Here is a 20,406-nt window from a genome sequence, read left to right as displayed (position 1 = left end):
GAAGCATTTGGCTACAAGGCAATGCCAGTTCTCATTGAGGCTCGTACCAGCGCACAGCCTCAACGGTGTATGCTACGTTGAAAATTCGAGCACATTATATTTAAAACCTCATATTTCCAACAACTTTCCCCTCTTTCCATTTTTCGCCATTTGCACTAATAACGCAGTTTGTCCTTTGGTGTCAGACTTTTGAAACACCCTGTAAATTGAACTAATGTTATTACGTGGGCTTAGTCTGACTCTACTTTTGATGCCACCGTTGAGTTCTGGATCCTCCAAAACATAAGGTTTGATCTCAAACATGATCACATAGCTGAAAGGGTTATTTTTAGACTTTTCGCGGCCATATTGGCCGCCATATCTAATAATATTTGATAGAGTTGATCTTTTTAATTTCTTATTATCATAATACAGTTTTAAACTGCAAATTAGGTGGAAATAAGATGTCATGAATGATAAATAACTGCAATGAACAGGAATAGAATCTTGGTGATGACCGCCATTTTGAAGACATTTTGAAGACAGACAAACGGGGGCTTAAAAACTTGGGGTCTGGGGCGTTTTAGGTTTGGGAATTAGTGTAGTATCCGCCCCCCAAAGGACACGTTCTCCGCCGGAAGTTAAATATTTTCCGGTGTTCCGACCCCCCCCCCCCCCTTCTTTCCTGTATTGTGGTCTCTTGGCTTAGCTCTTCAGCAACTCCCGCGTTCACAAGTGTGCAAGGGAGGAAACTATCCTCTCACAACAGGTTTGGCAACAGGGGATATCTTCGATTCTCGCTTGTTTGGCTAGTTGGTTTCCCAGCTTTCGGCACCATGGGACACGGAAATAAACGATGTCAGCCGAATATCATTGGAGCGATTGCTGATTTGTCGCTTTCTAGCTGCCACTTCACAAGGCGTGCAGTGTTAGGTTCCAACTCGACGTTCTCTTCAACGTCGCCTCGGTGGCCGAGCGCTTTGAGGAGTCTCCCAACGATCTGGATTAACAACGGTAACCGTAATTTGGGAGGGAGGGGTCATGGGAGGAAACCCGTTATGAACAGCATAGCACGGCTCAACACAGCACGGCACAGTAAAGACCGGCTCTGGTAATTGATTGAAAGAAAATCAAACGAGAAGTATTTATAACTTATCATAAGTGCCATGTTCAGATCCGTTAACTTTGCTCTAGCTCGCACATGAGCGGAACGGACTGAATGCTTACCCGCTAATTGAAACCCGGCCTTCTTTTCAAACAACCTACAGTCCAGCAGAATTAACTTTTGACTCTTTTGACTCTTGATTGATTGATTTGGTTTATTTAACTTCGCTTTTCTGCCACTTTTGGCTAATCGTGAAGAGAGTGATGCTACGATGAAATTGATGAAGGGACACTCATAAACAACACCTATACCCAGTCCGCGATTCGAACCCCAGGCTCCTGGCGTCGTAGCCGATAGGAGGTTAGCAAGTTTTGACCAGAAGTGATCATTTTCGTTCAACCTCCATCATCCTCACGGCTCGACGTCGCACTCACCCTCACACGCCCTCACCCTCACGGCTCGCCTATCGCCCTCACCCTCACGGCTCGCCTATCGCCCTCACACGCCTTCACCCTCACGGCTCGCTTATCATCCTCACGGCTCGCCTATCGCCCTAACTCTCACGGCTCGACCTCGCACTCACCCTCACACGCCCTCACCCTCACGGCTCGCCTATCGCCCTCACCCTCACGGCTCGCCTATCGCCCTCAAACGCCCTCATCCTCACGGCTCGCCTATCACCCTCACGGCTCGCATATCGCCCTCACCCTCACGGCTCGACCTCGCACTCACCCTCACACGCCCTCACCCTCACGGCTCGCCTATCTCTCTCACCCTCACACGCCCTCACCCTCACGATTTGACTTTCGCTCTCACCCTCACATACCCTCACGGATTGACTTCGCCCTCACCCTCACGGATCGACTTTGCCGTCACCCTCACGACTTGCCTTTCACCCTCACCCGCCCTCACGCTCACGAGTCTTCGGAGGGTGAGGTTTGCCCTCATGAGGGTCGCTCTCCAGAGGGTGACCACGTCTGATTTTGACGTAAGCAGTAAGGCACTCATAATCATTATTGACTTCGTCACGAAATTTCATTTAAGCATGATTTTCATATGAAATGATATTTTGCCAGGATTGCACCCAAATTGCAATGTTTGGATGAATTAGATGAATGTGGTAGTGTATTAAACATATTTACGCTCATTCCTTCTTCCTTTTATTAGGCCTTCTCCTAGTCTAAAATATAAGAAGTGAGGAACATACCAGAGATGTAATGACGTAGCTGTAGTAATTGGTTGTCATTCCCACCTCCTTGGCTTGCTTCAGAACGTCGTAAACCTTGTCTGTTGAGCAATCGAGAAGGATGTGTGATTCTCGGGTCCTTTTAATCTCTTTCAGCATCGGTCTGAAAAGATATTAAGTATATTAGAGTAATCTAGTGTTTACACTAGATATAATTGTGAAAATTGCCTTTACTTTTTGATTTACCCTCATATATCAGTGCTTGTAAGCAATTTTTTTTCGAAATAAAGTAGCTTTACACTCCTTAAAATGAATAACTGTAATTGAACTTGCTATTTTTTTTCAGTTAACGAGTAAAGATATAATCACTTTTCTGCATGTTTCAACAGCAAAAACTATAGAAATTAAATAACTTCATCTTCACACTTACGTATAGATGTCTTGCGTAACATAATTTTTTAAAGTATAAGATTTATTTTGGATTTTCTAGCTTCTACATTGTCACATTTATATATGAAGTAAAGTAAATTTTAAAAAGTCTTTAGTAAAAATAATGAACAGTCGTATGCAATTCATGGATGCAGTACGTTCTAAGCGTTGTAGCTCATCAAGAATAAAGTAGACCCTACCTATAACTGTAAACTTGCTGACTTTTCAAGGTAACTGTAACGGCTGACCTCCGTGGCGGAGTGGTTAACACAGCGCGCTATGACGCTAGGAGTCCCTGGTTCGGATTCCGGCCTAGTCATAGATGTTCTTTGTGAATGCTCCTTCATCAATTTCATCATGTCATCAATCATCCGCATCGCCACAATTAGCCAAAAGTGGCAGAAAAGCGACGTAAAATAACATTATTCAATCAATCGGGTAACTGTAACGGAGTTACATTTCAAAAAGAATAACTATAACTGAGTTACTTTTGGCGGCTGATGAAGGGGGCTGCAAGACTGCAGCCCCCAAACAAATTATATTTTGTTGCCATTAGTGCAAAAATTAAATAGCGGAAGTATAAATATTTGATTTTTGTACTAATGGCAACAAAATATAATTTGCTTGGGGGGGCTGCAGCTGCAGCCCCCTTCATCAGCCGCCACGAGCAAAGTACTGTAAGTATGATCTTAGCTATTTTTAACTTTGTATTTATTATTAGTATTATTACTTTTCTGATCTTAAACGTAAAAGTAATGTGTAGTAGAAAATACCTAAGAGACTTGAAAATTATAATGTATAAAGCTTTGTAATTTTTATTATTAACATTACTACTATGACAAGCTTTGCAAAAAATTGTCAGTACTTTTAGAAAGATGACTAAAATTATATATATTTTGAAAGCACAAATAATTCAATCTCCATTTTAATACAGTTCACTCTCTGAATTCCAGTGATGTACGAGTGGAATATTATGTTCTTACTTTGTTGGCGTTTTGAGTGAAATCATGTATTTTACTACCTTAGTCTTGTGAATACAACGTACCCGAAATCTACTTCGTCGAGTTGCCTAACGGTGACGGTCGGGCCGTACTCTTTCAGAACATCCTGTAGGCGAATGAGGCCCTCATCGTTCTCGTAGATGATGGTGAAAGACATCCAGTGGGTCTCTCGTATCAAGTCAGCGTAAGCCTGGAACAACATCATTAACGTTTATGAGGATAAGCACAATACCATACTCTACATGCATAGAAACAATATTTATGCGATTAACCTAAAGGTAGGAAAGAAATGCAATCACTGCAGACATGGACGTCCGCAGGATTTTTTTGAGGGAGGGGCAAGCAAGGTATTATTTTCAGGGGGGAATGAGGCATATTTCCCCCCATGATAGTGTTGCCCGCTCAAAAGAAACACTTCTTCAGATTGAAGTTATCATGTTCCTGCAACACCCTTCTAATAATTAACATAAATTACTATGACTGAAATGAAACATATGTTTATAATATATAAGTTTATGGTAACATCCATTTTCCATCTGGGGCCATGGCCCCTCTTGCCCCCTTTCCGTTCCGGACGCCCATGACTGCAGAAGACATCAATCATATTATAGAAGTGTGCAACCGACATTAAAAAATAAAAAACGCCGAGAAAAGTTGTTCAATTTGAAATCCTCGACTACACTGTGAAACTTTTGACACTATAACGTATGTGAATCGTCAGCGAACATATGTCGGTGAAATCTAGTAAAACAACCTTTAAATTTGTGATGAAGATATGATAAATAAATAATATTTATTTTTATTAATTGATATCGTCCTTCTTAACTTATTATTATTTTGTGTAATAGCTCTAACTCTTTATTTGTTTGTTTTCCTTGTTAAAGATTGATAGACACGTGTGCTTTAATAAAGACGGTTATTGTGAAAATTATATCCCAGATAATTACGTAGGTACAACGTTAAGAAGCATGCTTTATAACTAAACACATACACACAATATTATTATAGGTCTTCGTTGGTTGATTTTGTGTTTTAATTCCACTTTATGCACAGTAAGGCTAATCGGGACTGGATCTACAGTTTAAAAGTGGTATACGAACCACAATGTGCCTGCACCGGGTATCGAACCCTGGGTCCCCTTGGTTACAAGGCGGCGACGCAACCACTGCACCATCGGGGAGGCCCTATTGTTCTTTGTGATATTGTCGTCACAGTCATAAGCTGTACACGTGCCAGTTATTGTAATATTCTACAAAACCATATTTTCATGATATACAGGGTGTCGCAAAACTGTTTCAACAACGCTTGAGTGCTGGTAGATATCATAAAAACAAGTAACATTTCCCTATAAAGTTTACCTCGAAAGCGCTTAGTTTCTGCGCTATAAGCGCTTAAAATCTATCCTGTACGTATGCAACCCAACAAAGCAAACGCTTGCTCTGACATAACTACCAGGGGCGCGTGGCAGGGTTGCCACTAGCGTTCCTCGTTAAGAGGGACGGCTTGAAAACAACAACTTGGGAGTCTTGCCTGGGCAAGATCCAAAACCTTAATGATACTTACGATGTTGTAAGAAGCATTGACAGTATTTATAAACTTACCAAGACAAATAATGGACAGACTGAAATTAAAGATTACTCATTCTAAAATATCTCCATAATTGATTGATTGAATTGGTATATTTTAATTCGCTTTTCTGCCACCTTTGGTTAATCGCGAAGATGAGGATGATATGATGAAATAACAAATGACACCAATGTCTAGGCCAGGATTTAAACCCGAGACACCTTGCGCCGTAGCGAGCTGTGCTAACCACATCACCACGGAGTGTTTCGTGTATCATGCAAAATCAACAATTGCAAGAGACACGTGAGATAGGGGAAATCCACAAACGAACAAATGTAAACATGATGTGTTTGCTGCCTCGTTTCGAACACGCAGACTGTAATGTTATTACAATTAATTTGAAAATTATTTCTATGTGTGCTAGCGTTATTGCTAATCGTGTTCGTCTCATAAGGAAATAATTGCAAGGCTCATTTAATTTAATGATTGATTGATTTTCTTTATTTTATTTCGCTTCTTGTGCCACTTTTGGCGAATTTGCGAAGATGGGGATGAGTGATGATATGATGAAATTGATGAATGGACACTCACAAACATCCATGCCCAAGCTGGGATTCAAACCCAAGACCCCTGGCTTATTTTAGAAAACAGTGGCAACATATAAATTTTAGCGACAACTGATATGCATGTAAGAAAAATTATGTGTTTTAAAAGTGGGTTTCAAGAAAATTCCAACGATTATTTGCAATACTAGGAACATGCGAATTTTAAACTCTCTCTCTCTCTCACTCTCTTTCTCTCCACTCAAACTGGTTCATCTTGAATGCTCTATTAAAGAAGTTGTAGGTAGAAATTAAGATTTTATTGAAAAGAATTACAGTGAGTTCCGTGCCTACGGCCTGTACTAGTTTGTCCCGCAGTTCACGATTACGTTTGATATTGGTACATCAAGAGAAATCCTCGTAATTTACACTCTTTTCATGTGTGGGAATTAGTTTTCTCATTTTGTGTCTTTGCTTCGCATTCTGATCATCGAACGTGAAAAAAAATAATCAAAAGGAAACCATTGAGTACACGTCATAAATTGTACATTCATTGTAGCAAACTTGATATCAACATTGAAATGTAAGAGTAACATTTTTGGAAGGCACCAAAATGTCAACTTTTAGTTCACCCTGAAAACAACGTTTTGTAGCAAACGAGCGAGATTCTGACATCTAGATGAATTTCCGGGATAATTCTTGTGAATTTCTATTCTTCTCATTGTACGTCATTTTTCTGCACTTTCAGGCAAATAGTAAATACGAGGACGAAAGATCCAGTGACACCTTTGTCCAGGTCGGAACTCATGTCCGGAAAATTCGGTAGAGAGATCATGTGTTGATCACTAAACGTACTCAGTCACCGAAGTGACTCAAGAATATTCATCTGCCGGAGATTCTTGTTTCTTTTCAGCCTACTTTTTATAACGAATTCGATTCGCAATAGCGATAGTTCACAATATTCTAATAAATAAATCGTAATAACATTACAGTCTGCGTGTTCGAAACGAGGCACCAAACACATCATGTTTACATTTGTTCGTTCGTGGATTTCCCCTATCTCACGTGTCTCTTGCAATTGTTGATATTGCATGATACACGAAACACTCCGTGGTTATGTGGTTAGCACAGCTCGCTACGGCGCAAGGTGTCTCGGGTTTAAATCCTGGCCTAGACATTGGTGTCATTTGTTATTTCATCATATCATCCTCATCTTCGCGATTAACCAAAGGTGGCAGAAAAGCGAATTAAAATAAACCAAATCAATCAATCAATCAATTATGGAGATATTTTAGAATGAGTAATGTTTAATTTCAGTCTGTCCATTATTTGTCTTGGTAAGTTTATAAATATTGTCAATGCTTCTTACAACATCGCTAGTATCATTAATGTTTTGGATTTTGCTCAGGCCAGACTCTCAAGTTGTTGTTTTCAAACCGTCCATCTTAACGAGGAACGCTAGTGGCAACCCTGCCACGCGCCCCTGGTAGTTATGTCAGAGCAAGCGTTTGCTGTGTTGGGTTGCATACATACAGGATAGATTTTAAGCGCTTATTGCGCAGAAACTAAGCGCTTTCGAGGTAAACTTTATAGGGAAAAGTTACTTGTTTTTATGATATCTACCAGCACCCAAGCGTTGTTGAAACAGTTTTGGGACACCCTGTAGAGTGTAGACTAGTTAAAAATAAAAAATCTTTGTTATAATGTGATAAATAAAAATAAAACTTCTGTGTTCCAACTCTAAAAGTACTGAAATTAAACCTAGGGTTTCATGCTATCCTTTCCGTTAATCTAAATCTAATTGTTCTAGCATTTGCATTTCGCAAACTGGCAAAAGTGTCATATTGGAGTTCCGAAAATAATAGCTTGGCATGAGGAAAATGAGCCATTGCATCCGCTGCCATCTGTGTTGGGTAAAGGAAGTTCATTACAGGGATGGATCCCCTCGGGGGAGGACCCACAATATTGTCTTCGTGGAAGTTGATCCATCATCCTTTGACGGCGTTGGCAATACATTCCCAGCAAAGAAATTCCTTTGGAATACAAAGATCCTGAAGGTATGAAGCGAGACACACAGTGCGGTAGATTTCAAGGAAGAATGAAAACAGAATCCACAATCAGTTGACGCAGAATGTGGAGACAATATTGGATTGGAAAACTCGTGGATTTTCCTCCACCTTCCACCAGTTTGTGTATCTACGATTTTATTACGGATGTTGCAGACTTATATTTTCTAGGTGGTCGTTCGTGAAGGTTAGTTTCTTGTTCAACATTCATACCACGTGGAACAGGAAACTTTTGTACTCATGTAACCATAACAGCTTGGTTTGATTCGATTTTACTTCGCTTTTCTGCTACTTTTGGCTAGTCGCGAAGAGGGTGAGTATAAAGTTATATGCTATATGCACGGGGAACTTTTCATATATATATATGAGCTAACCACACACACATACATACATACAGAGCAGTGGCGTATACTGAGTCCAAGATCTGGGCTATCTCACTACGTCACGTCGTCCTAGGCTATGAATAGAAATAAATTTACCAACTTCTAAGAAATCAGGTTGCCAACTCATAAGAAATCAGGTTGCCAACTCATAAGAAATCAGGTTGCCAACTCATAAGAAATCAGGTTGCCAACTCATAAGAGATCAGGTTGCCAAATCATAAGAAATCAGGTTGCCAACTCATAAGAGATCAGGTTGCCAAGTCATAAGAAATCAGGTTGCCAACCCATAAGAAATCAGGTTGCCAACCCATAAGAAATCAGGTTGCCAACTCACAGAAAATCAGGTTACCAACTCATAGAAAATCAGGCTACCAACTCATAGAAAATCAGGATACCAACTTATCAGAAATCACGTTGCCAACTCCAGGATCAGCATCATCATCTCACTGATATGAATAATATTATTTACAATTTCTGATCGATTTTTCTCCTGTATGTTAACATCTAGACTTCAGGTTTCGCAGATAGCCTAGCTAGCCTAAAATATACGCTCCTGATACAGAGTGTCTCAAAATAGTGTGTACACTCTTTAAATGTTAATAACAGAGAAACCATTAAAGATAACTTGACTGGACTTTTTGTATTTGAAGCTGCAATATCTATATTGAGTGTGTGAGCGTGTGTAGGCATTCTGTAGTTTTTAGTTCCATCACAGCCCACCAGGCGGTAGGCATTTGCGTAACCCATGCGGCAGAGGTGAGCAATTTTTCTTTTGAGCAATGTAAGAAGTGTCAAATAAGCACCCAGATCTCCAAATTTAACACCGTTAGATGTCTACCTCTGGGAAACTGAAGAACGATGTGTATCCCACAAAGCCATGGCCACTGGATGACATGAAACATGCGATTGGTACTACCTGTGCTTCCCTTCCTGTGGAAACCATATCTGCTGTTTGATGATTTGTCGATCTGTTCTATAGTATTGCAAAGTATGCTGCCAATGAACATCTATAACCTTAAGGTGTTTGACACGCAAAATATTTCATACTTGCTGTTATTAGTGTTCCCATTATTAACGTTCAAAGAGTGTAAACACTATTTTGGGACATCCTGTATATATTCGGTGGTCTAATCGGTAGGGCGATTTTTGTTATTACCAAACGTATACTTCTTTCTGGACACGCCTCGTAAAGTTATATAATACAGCATTGTTCCATAACATGCCCTATTGGAAATCAGGGACAAGTCCACAAGACCAGTGTTTCTCAACCGGAGGGCCGCGGGTCGGTGCCAGGTCCTGTCATAAATGTTTCCACTGTGAGGACAGAAAATGCCTTCGCGGCAGTGGCGGTGACGGATCGAACGATCTAGTAGGGGGGTGCGCATTGCTTCCCGCCTCCAAATTTGGAGGTGGACGGACGGGCACCACGGCCAATTTAGGTTGCGCAGCAATTTTCATTAACAAATATATTTAAGTGCAAATATTCTGATTAATTGGAATTCTCCGGTGTCCGAAATCGAACATGCCAATGATTGATTTGCTTTATCTTACTTCACTTTTTTGTGCCACTTTTGGCTAATTTACGAAGATGGGGATGAGTGATGATATGATGAGATTGATGAATGGACACTCACAAACATCCATGCCAGACAAGGATTCGAACCCGGGACCCCTGGCGTCGTAGCGAGATGAGCTAACCACTCCGCCACGTGGGGCGGCAATATATGTCAAAGAAAATCAGCACTTACCAAATTTAATGATATTGGCCAGAGGAAACTAAAATATTCCATCAGATCCAGTCGTTGTCAACTTATTTAAACCAAATTTTATATTTGTCAACAGGTCTAGACATAATCGAAATAATGCTCTCTCTGGTTAAGCTATAATTTATTTATGAATATAAAATTAAAAGGGTACATATTAATGGACGCACAAAAGATTTTTTCTAAAAAATAGAAAGGTATTTACAATTAAAATTGTTGGGATCGGCGCATTGACTTAAAAAAAAAAAAAACAAATTTGCCGTGACGTAGGCTCAAGCCTGTTTGATAAATTGTAATGTTATTAAAGTTCTCTTACAAACTTACTTATTTATTATGATCTGGTACAGTCAGTGATGTGCGTCTACGCGTAAACAACGATAGTCTACATTCTACACGTAGACTATTTTATACATGTAGATTACGTAATCTATGTAAACAACATGGCGAAAGGTGATAACTTAGCAAAGTGAGCCGTGGAATAAAAAGAATATTATACTGCGTATCAGTTGCTGATGTGTGAGGAGAACTTTTCATACTCTTTCTTCCAGATTCGAACAATTTCTCACCTAGAAAGAAACCTAATATATTCTAGTGTTTTATGGAAATAATGCCACTCTTGCCTCACGACTGCCATCTGTTGTTGATTTTTGCATACTATTTATCTTCTTCCATAGTTGATAATATAAGGTGATCCAAAAATGCCGCCCCTTTTCAATTGGCTACTGCAAAGCCAACACTGGCCGGCGCGCGCTGGCGGCAGTGAAGCGTATTCACGAATAGTGGGAGAATCAGTTGCGATGGAGAAGTGGAATGTGCAAGACCGTGTTCGCGCGGTAGAGCTGTTTATAAAAAGCAAGTCCATTGTTGCAACCCAACGAGCTTTCCACCGACTAGGCCAGCGTAGAGACGCACCGGACAAACACACCATACGGCGCTGGGTAGCGAAATGGCACGAGGAGGGTTCAGTACGACACAGGTCGTCTCCTGGACGATCCCGAGCTGTAAGGACACAGGAACACATCAAGCGTGTGCGGGATGACATCCAAATAAGTCCACGAAGATCAGTGTGCCGCAGATCGCAAGCATTGCATATGACGTATGGCAGTTTACATCGCATTTTACACTTGGATTTACATACACGAGCGTATAAGGTGCAAGTAGTGCAAGCAATGACTGCAGCCGACAAAGTGGCACGTGTTCAGTTTTGTGACACGTTTCTCGATATGTGGGCACAAGATGCACGCATTGTCGACAACCTTCTGATGTCTGACGAGGCACACTTTTTGCTATCGGGGTCGGTCAACAAACAGAATTGCCGTTTCTGGGGTACAGAAAACCCGCGGCGATTGCATCAGCGTGAGTTGCACAGTCCCAAGTTAACTGTGTGGTGTGGGATCAGTACATCAGGAATCATCGGACCATACTTCTTTCGCGATGCCACTGGTGCCACGTGTACTGTCAATTCAGAGCGTTATGTGACCATGCTCCAAGACTTTCTCGTGCCGGCACTCCAACGCCTTCCTCTGATCACATGGTTCCAACAGGATGGTGCAACGGCACACACAGCCCGTGTGTCCATTGCCAAATTGTGCGACCTTTTTCCCGGCCACCTCATCTCCCGATATGGCGACGTGGCTTGGCCGGCACGTTCGCCGGATCTGACGGCAGCTGATTTTTTCTTGTGGGGATACCTGAAGTCCCGGGTCTACGAAACCCGCCCAGGAACGATCCAGGAACTGGAGGCGAACATCCGCCGTGAAATCGCTGCTATTCCGGTTGCTATGCTGGAGAATACATTGCGGCGTAGCTTCGTGGTTCGGATTCATGAGTGCTCCAACAATGGTGGTGCTCACCTGAGTGATGTTATATTCAAAACTTAAGTGAGACGTGATGTGATGTGACATTCACAACCTGATTGACATATCTTGTATCAAACTCCCATGTCTGTGCAACACTTCTGTCCTTGTAGCTTGCAATTATTCGCCTAAATAAAGTTATGCTCACCAATTGAAAAGGGGCGGCTTTTTTGGATCACCTTGTAGAAGAGAAGAGAAATTTTGTTGGAAATAGGATTATTTTCATCTCGTTAGGAACCAATATAGTTGAAAATGTCACTTTCCTTTCATGAAACCCTTGAAAATGAACTTTACATTGTCTACGTAGTTTATGTAAACTACAACCCAATGTAATCTACGCGTAGATTACGTGTAAACAACGAATGTAGACGTAAACTTATAGTCTACGGCACATCACTGGGTACAGTACATCTTTCGTTTACAATTGCCGCTCACCTGAGGTCCTCTCTATTGCATTCCTTTCTTGATTATAATTTGATTGAGAGTACAGGGTGTTTCGTAATTTATGTACACTTACCCTTGATAGGTCAGCTGGGTGCGGTGCTAGGTTGACATGGCATCTTACTCGATCTGAGTTCAGGTCCCAGGTCGTCTCTATGTGCGGAATGTGAATGTTGTCGCAAATTGAATGGACTCGACTCGATGTTTGGCCAGACTGAGGACCGAAGATAGCTGCCACGCCGGACCTTATGAGGTTGCAAGCTGGTGGGAAAAGTATTTATGTGTTAATCACTGCAGTGGTATGTTCACAGTTTATGCAAAAAGCGCAGGTTTTGACGATTTAAATAGAAAATCGACGTCAAATAACTCAACTAGAAATTGCAATCATTATACGAAATCGTCCACTATAGTTAGTTCCAGTAAACACAAAATACAAACAATACCTAGAGAATAAACGAATTAATTTTCATAATCTAAATGTATTAATGCATTTTCTTGTTTCATCAACAAAATAACTTGACGAAAGAGTAAAGTTTACAATTATCGATTTATTCGTAAGTAAGTACCTTCTAAAATATAAAAATTTCCAAGTCTACATTTAATTTTATAATGTTAAGATACCGAATGCACTCTTTGTTGAATTTGGAAGTAAATGTAATACAGTTTGAAATATTACCAGTAGATTCTATTTTAATTTAAAATCTCAAAACTGAAAGACTACTTTCAAATCCTCTGATTGTCTTTTGTTATTTTTATATTTATTATGTTCGTCCTTTGCACAGATATAACATATTCAAAGGAATAAGAAGAACGAAACTGGTCCAAATTACTGATTACTTTCTGCCGTTTCAAACAGTTATTGCAATTTTCGGCAACATTTTTCTCTATACTTATTGAACCATCTTGTTCAATTTAACTTAGTCCAAAGTCTGGTACCACTTACCTTTCTTTGAGGCTCGGAAGCTGTCTATTTGCGTGACGTTGTGTATCTCGGCGAACAGGTGTTTATTGGGCAATAAATTGCGATCCGTGTTGATGCGATCAATAGCGTACCTGAAGGCTATCTCCAACGCCCGATCGCCATCCGGATGAAAGAGACCCCCTGAAAATGATAAGAAATGGAAAATTTAGATAAGAATGAATATAGGACGTATCCGAAAGTTACTTCTTAAAAGTAAATGATTGATTGATTAATTTATTTTACTTCGGCTTCCTGCAACTTTTGGCTAATCGCCAAGATGAGGATGAATGATGACATGATGAAATTGATAAAGCGACACTCACAAATAACATTTGTGTCCAGGCCAGGATTCGAAACCGGGATCTCTGACGTCGTAGCGCGCTATGATAACCACTCCGCCACGGAGGACGGCTAAAAGTAACGGTGTGTTACTTCTACAGTTACTTTCGGCTGGAAATTTTCTTGCAAACAAATTACACTTAATCAACGATTATTATTTGCAATAAAATAAATATATGAAGGCGTACATGTGTGACAATTATGTTTCTGCTATATGTAAGTCTTCGTATATTTATATGATGGATACATGATGGGTAAGTCTTCGTATATTTATATGATGGATAAATGATGGGTAAGTCTTCGAAAAATTGAAGACTAAAATTGGTAAACGCTGTAAGTGCCACAGTAATTCAAACACCGTTTTCCTCGTTAAACTGTGAAATGTGCCATGCTTTGTAATGTGGTAAACGTGAAATGTGGCTGGTAGCCCTCTAAGTAGTTCAAAGGGCGTGTAAAGAGGTCACTAGTGTGCACGTTCTTACGGTCTGACGTGCGGAACGATGCGATTTCCCAACATTTTCGCTTTTGGCAATTACAACGTTTACCACTTTTAGTCCTCAATTATATGATGGATAAATTGATTTGATTTAGTTTATTTTACTTCGCATTTTGTGGCTCTTGGCTAATTTGCGAAGATGGGGATGAGTGATGAAATGATTAAATTGATGAATGGACATTCACAAACAACCAAGCCCGAGCGGGATTCGAACCTGGGACCCTTGGCGTCGCAGCGCGATGTGCTAACAACTCGGCCACATGGTCCGGCTTGATGGATAAATGATCAGTAAGTCTTCCTATATTTATATGATGGATAAATGATGGGTAAGTCTTCGTATATTTATATGATGGATAAATGATGGAACACAATACTGAAGTCTTCTAGTGTAATTAGAAATGACGGGAACGGAGCCTAGTTTCTTTGCCTAAAGCGATTCTACGAAAATTTACTCACCTTAGCATCCAGAGACGACACATAGTTCGAAACGGAGTTGCCAAATTTCTCATCCTCACGGTAGGAATTTAAGTGTAGTAAATTAACTGTCAAATTAACATATATTGCAGAAAGTACAACGTACATCTACTTACATTTAAAACTTGTTAGTTACGTGTAAGTGATGACCTAATTATACATAATAAATAGGTTATTATAAAAGTTATGAATAGGGCAATCCAGTTTAATGGCTATATTTGTGAAATATCATGTTACAATGCAACGAAGCGAGTGATAATAAACAAAAGAACTGAACGTATACAACGAAATACTGATGTGAAACCTACAGCGTTGTTTCGTTCATGTTTCTACCTACCTCCCCCTTTCGCTGTTAGACTCGTCCGTTAGTCTCGCCTTCCTCGGTCGGACAGTACTAAAATGAGAGCGAGAGGACAACATTTGATATTGCCATTAAAATGTCATTCACTGTGACAATTTTGTAGCGTGTTTTCAGTTGCCTGCCTCCTAGGGTCACTTTCCTACATCATTCAACGTCATAACTCCAACCCACTCCTGCTCGTTACGTTACATATTGCAGTGATATATGCCTGGAACATACGTTGCATGGGCGAAAATTACAAGGAGTCCATTCACCACCGTGTATTTTATGGACGGTAGGTGTCGATAACTACTTCACGGGGATGGACCATGAAATTTCCTGACTCCCTCCTTCCACACAGCCCGATACACAAACACCATACAGAGGAGACGGGAATCGTAAATGTGTTGATTAATCAAGCAACACACGTTAATATGAAAATAACCCATTCGCGCGTGAATCACTGGGTTTTAACAGATGCATAATGATGAGGGCTTGTAGTCCGATATCGACCCCGGCATGTTTGGTAAATGATTGGAACTGTATGTCATGTTTGCTGCAAGGAGGCGTGTACCAAATGCAAAACAGTGATTACTGCTATCAATTTGTCACACAGAACAAAATAAGGTGGAGTTGTGGTTACTGCATCAAGCGCGAAATGATGTCATTTTTTAAAAAGTGGTTTCCAACGTCAAGACTTTTCACCAGAATGCATTAAATTTCATTAATTGACATTGTTGAAAGTATAATTTTGTTTTGTTTGAAGTGATTGTATGCATCTAATATGTTTAATTGAAGAGTCAGGAGAAAGAAACAGGTAAGTCAATTCGGGGCCTCCCCCATGGCGCAGTGGTAGCGTCATTGCCTTGTAATCGAGGGGTCCCGGGTTCGATACCCGGTGGAGGCACAAGTGGTTCGGATCCCACTTTAAACTGTAGGTCCAGTCCCGATTAGCCTTACTGTGCATAAAGTGGACTTAAAACAGCAACTCAAACAAGGTAAGTCAATTCGCCAAACTCCAGGAAAGTAGAGGCCTCTCCGATGGCGTAGTGGTAACGTCGTCGCCTTGTAATCAAGGGGTCCCGGGCTCGATTCCCGCTGGAGGCGCATTGCACAGTGGTTCCATATTTAGGAACTATATTAGTTCAATGAATTTGGGGTGGTTTTGCAGTAGATAGTGCTACACTAACCAGATTCTTCGCCTTTTCACTTCAAACTGTAGGTCCAGTCCCGATTAGCCTTTCTGTGCATAAAGTGGACTTCAAACAACCATTCTATTCAATTCAATCCGGAAAAGTGGACTTTTAATTACAAATAATTACAAAACGTTACTTGATTAAGGCATATTTGTCCATTTTGGATGTGATGTGATCAGCACCACTCTTCGGTCGCCCTTAACCCCCAGTGTTGCCCCCAGGTATCCATTGATTTGAGGCTGGGTGAGCCGCTTTATGCTGGGACAAGGCCGGAAAAATTCCAAGCCACACCGAGAAACGTACCCGGGTCTCCCGCGTAGCAGTCAGTAACCGCGGCTCTTTAAACGTTACTCGATATGTAAATGAAAAGGTACCAAACAACATATGTTTTGATGAGTGGGGTTGTCAAATGTATGACATGAAAGAAATCGCGTTTTACAAGTCCAGCGCAGCATCATGACAGGAAATGACATCACTGCCTCGCTTTCGACAGAAAATAGACTGACCTGTGTTTCCCCCCCACTGACCTTTCAACTGATTCAATTTTAGTGCACCACGGTAATGCAGTTTTTGTTTAAGCTGATGCATTTCCTTTAATGTGCGTGGAGTTACATGAGAACACATGCTGAAAATTCTCTTCGTCCAAGAAGAGTTTGTTGTCTAGAGGTATAACCGTGACGGTATCGAACAGAGATCGATAAAAGAATCGAATGATCCTCGGAGACAGAGGAAAGCTATTCGGGGAGATGGGCGGAAACAAGAGGCAGAACATCCTACCCGCACAGCTTGTCAGCCGAGAGATATCCGATACGAAATGGGAAGCAATGCCAGGCTCCTCGTTTCCTCCCTGCCCTGGGATGGAACTTCAGGAGAACTGGCTAAAATGTAACAAGAGAAAGAGGAGCTTTTCTTCTTGTGACATGGGCTGCAGGAAAATAGAAATAACATGAAGATTCCTAGCGGATTTGAAAAAAGCGGGAAAAACTCAATAGATTTGCTACACCTCAAAATGAAACACATTGACAACTTCCGCACAATAACTCATAAGTGAGAAATATTTAGTCAGTAATACCTTAGTGTCAAAACTAATTCAGTTTCTTTGACTTTGCGTTAAGTGCACAGATAGGTTAATCATTATTGGATCTTTAGTTTAAAGTGTAATCAGAACCACTATGAGCATCCGCCAGGCATCGAACCCTTAACCCGATGATTACAAGGCGAGGAAGTTACCGCTGCGCCATCGTGGAAACCCAAGTTTCAAATTAACAAAAAATTGAGGAGGCAAAAATCCACTTCGCCTGAATGAAAACTTTATCTTGACCCGCCCTTGACACAAAATATGTAAAAATAATCAAATAGGATTAATTTTCTCTTGATTATATTTTAGAAAAGGCTCTAGATGACACAGCTGTAATCTTTTCTTTACAGTAAGCTCTAGAAATGTATAGACAAGAGATAATCGATTCAAAGAACTCGCAGAAAGAAAAGAAATAGATTTCGCATAGAATGAAGTCTAAGTGACATCTATCTACCAATAGAAAGGATACAAATTTATTGTAGGAAGATCCGAGTGAAGGCGCACCAGTTGCAACTGTGCCGAAGAAACCTGCGGACAATGGACACTTCTGCCGAGGAAAGAAACGCCTTTCGAATGTTCCCTTTCTTTGCAGCAGAGGGAAAGTGCGAGTGAGGGGACCTTACAAACCTTGCCGGGAAGACTCTTGGCACAGGACCCAATCTTCGCTTTCCTTTTGCACTTCAGGAGTGTTTGGCAACTCATTCTACTTGTAAATACGCGACGGCTAGGGTTAAAATTGGATTCGTGAACCGACTCCATAGTTCCTGTGCTGCCGCAGCTGATCAAGCTGTGGTTGTTTGCTTGACAGTCGAATGAAAAGCGATTGTTGTAAATTAGCTCTGTATTTTATTTATTCAACATGCTTGTAGTTGTGTAGAAATAAAGTATATTCATCAAACACACATAATACAGTAAAACCTCGTTAATCCGGACTAATGGGGGGATAAGTTGATCGGTTTAACGAAAGTCCGGATTAACTGAAATAACCTAAAAGAACAATAGAAAGTGCATTAAAACTCCGTTTATAGCAAAAAACAAGTTTATTATGGTGTATTTAAAGGGCGTAGGCCTAAATACACTATACAGTACAGTAAAATGTAAAGAAATACAATGCAGTACGTACATACGTGATACCCATATTATGATGATGTGCCCGACGGACCTGGCTCTGCATCACACTTTCTTTTGCCTTTTTCCTGTCCGGATTAAGCGAAGTCCGGCTTATCGGGGTCCGGATTAACGAGATTTTACTGTAATTATGAGCCGCACTGGACTAGCTGTTCTCCTTCGTTTAGAGTTTTTATAAAGTGCGTGCATGGAGGATCGTCTTTTAATGGTCTTGGAATATTTGCGCGAATACCGTACTTATTTCCATACCTGGGTTCGATTCCCGGTGTGGGAGATGTAGGGTCGGAATTTTTCCCGCCTTGTCCCCAAATAAAGCGGCACTGGGACTTACCCAGCCTCAAATCAATGGGTACCTGGGGAGAGGTGGACGGAGCGTGGTGCTGATCACATGGCTTCCTATATGGCCGAGATCGAGAATATGTGAGGCCCTTAGATGTACGTACTTTCATGACACGATGCTATATGCACGGGGAACTTTACCTTATCTTAACTTTCCCTCACACCGTGCTAAGACGTCCCGGGTTCGAATCCCGGCCTTGGTGTTCTTTGTTAGAGTCCATTCATGAATATCATCCATCACTCATTCTCATCGTCGCGTTTAGTCAAAAGTTGCAGAAAATCGAAGCTAAATAAGGAAAATATTAATTTTCCCATTATAATCATGAGAAACAATAACAATGAAAATTCAGAAAACATTGTCAAGAGGGTGTAAGAATTTTAATTGGATAGATGAATGTTAATAATGAGTGAATTTACATGGCATTGCCAATCCCAAATAATATAACTCCATCCTTGTTATCAGCTATTGTAGAGGAAGCCTGGTCAATCCGCCTTATTTGTTAAAGAGCGCTCTCCTGTGCACGTGTGGACTTCAGAGCGAGCAGAGGTGATGTAGCGTTGTAACAGCGGTGAAAAGAAGGTACTGATCGAGGCAGGAGTCTTCGCCGGTCGCGTTCGTGAAGTGAGAAACTACTCGTCACTCGATTCGTGACAAAACATTTGTTGTGGCAGATGGAACAGGACCAAGCAGCTCCCCCTCTACTGCTCTGCCCCTTATTGGCCTTGAGGTTCAGGCGGGGAGCTCGGAGGGCACGGGCGCTCACTGACCACCACAAGTGTACGGGACTTTTTTAAGCTTGTAGTGGAGCTCCGACTGGCATAGTCTACATCATTAGTTCTTCGTGAGCACGCGTTTTTTTCCGATACCAACATTTTTACTTGTAACTAGCTTTCCATTTTTTGAACTTTACACTGTAATTAAGAGACACCCCTCAAATTTAATTATGGCAATCATAGAGAGGATTATACTCTGTTCCAGCTAACTGTAGAGCAGGCAAACGAAAACAAGTCTCTGCGCAAGTAATGACGCGAGACGGCTCTACCAATGAACACATAAGAGGAACGGAATTGCGTGGAGTGGGGGAAAGCGAGTGAAGTTGCCAGCCTTCTCATCAGTGTCTACTGCTTTGCTCTGGCCAATGATTTCCCTCGCTTCTCTGACGCTATGCGCAGCCTTGCTCCACAGTTAGCTGGGACAGGGTATAGTTCGATTATGTCTGCGTTTGTTGACAAATATAAAATTTGGTTTACCTTAGTTCACATCGACTGAATCTAATGGGAACTTACCTATTTGGTAAAAGCTGATTTTAATTGGCATGTTTCATTTCGCACAATGATAAATTTTAATGATAATATTTGCACATTCATGTACTTGTTAATGAAAATTGCTGCGCAAACTAAATCGTCCCTCAACTCCAACTTTGGAAGCGGGACGCAACGTGCACCTCGCTCACCGCCACTGTCACGAAAGCATATCCTGTTATCGGCGTTTAAACCCGAAAGAGAGGACATCTTTCCAGGTGGTTGCTTATGCCATGGTTTGTGATATTTACATCCTACAAATTTTGAAATGAGGAAACAAGGGAAAACTGAAAACAAATTAAAGATTCGTCGTTTGCATTTTACCTAGTTGAATGGTGGCATCTGCTTTCACGTTGTGCCACGGTAACCTCTCTTCCACAAAGCAAGTATCTAGGGGTAAGTTCAAAATCTTCAATAGGAAGAAGAATCTTCCTTC

At 41.0% G+C, this 20,406-nt stretch overlaps 1 protein-coding gene across 2 annotated transcripts in view; it reads right to left on the bottom strand.

Moving 5' to 3' along the window:
* The window catches only part of LOC145988691 (glutamate receptor ionotropic, kainate 2-like), a 172,398-nt gene that overhangs the window by 86,331 nt on the left and 65,661 nt on the right, over positions 1-20,406 (bottom strand). For both annotated transcript variants that reach the window (XM_083123769.1, XM_083123771.1), the window contains exons 3-6: positions 13,261-13,419; positions 12,394-12,578; positions 3,745-3,890; positions 2,292-2,433 (exon numbers count right to left, since the gene is read on the bottom strand). In XM_083123769.1, the coding sequence (XP_082979895.1) occupies positions 2,292-2,433; positions 3,745-3,890; positions 12,394-12,578; positions 13,261-13,419 (632 nt within the window). The remainder of the gene's footprint in view (positions 1-2,291; positions 2,434-3,744; positions 3,891-12,393; positions 12,579-13,260; positions 13,420-20,406) is intronic.

Source organism: Lepisma saccharinum, chromosome 6 (genome assembly GCF_977018435.1).
Source record: "Lepisma saccharinum chromosome 6, izLepSacc3.1, whole genome shotgun sequence".
NCBI lineage: Eukaryota > Metazoa > Arthropoda > Insecta > Zygentoma > Lepismatidae > Lepisma > Lepisma saccharinum.
This window is presented reverse-complemented; position numbering and strand designations above follow the sequence as displayed.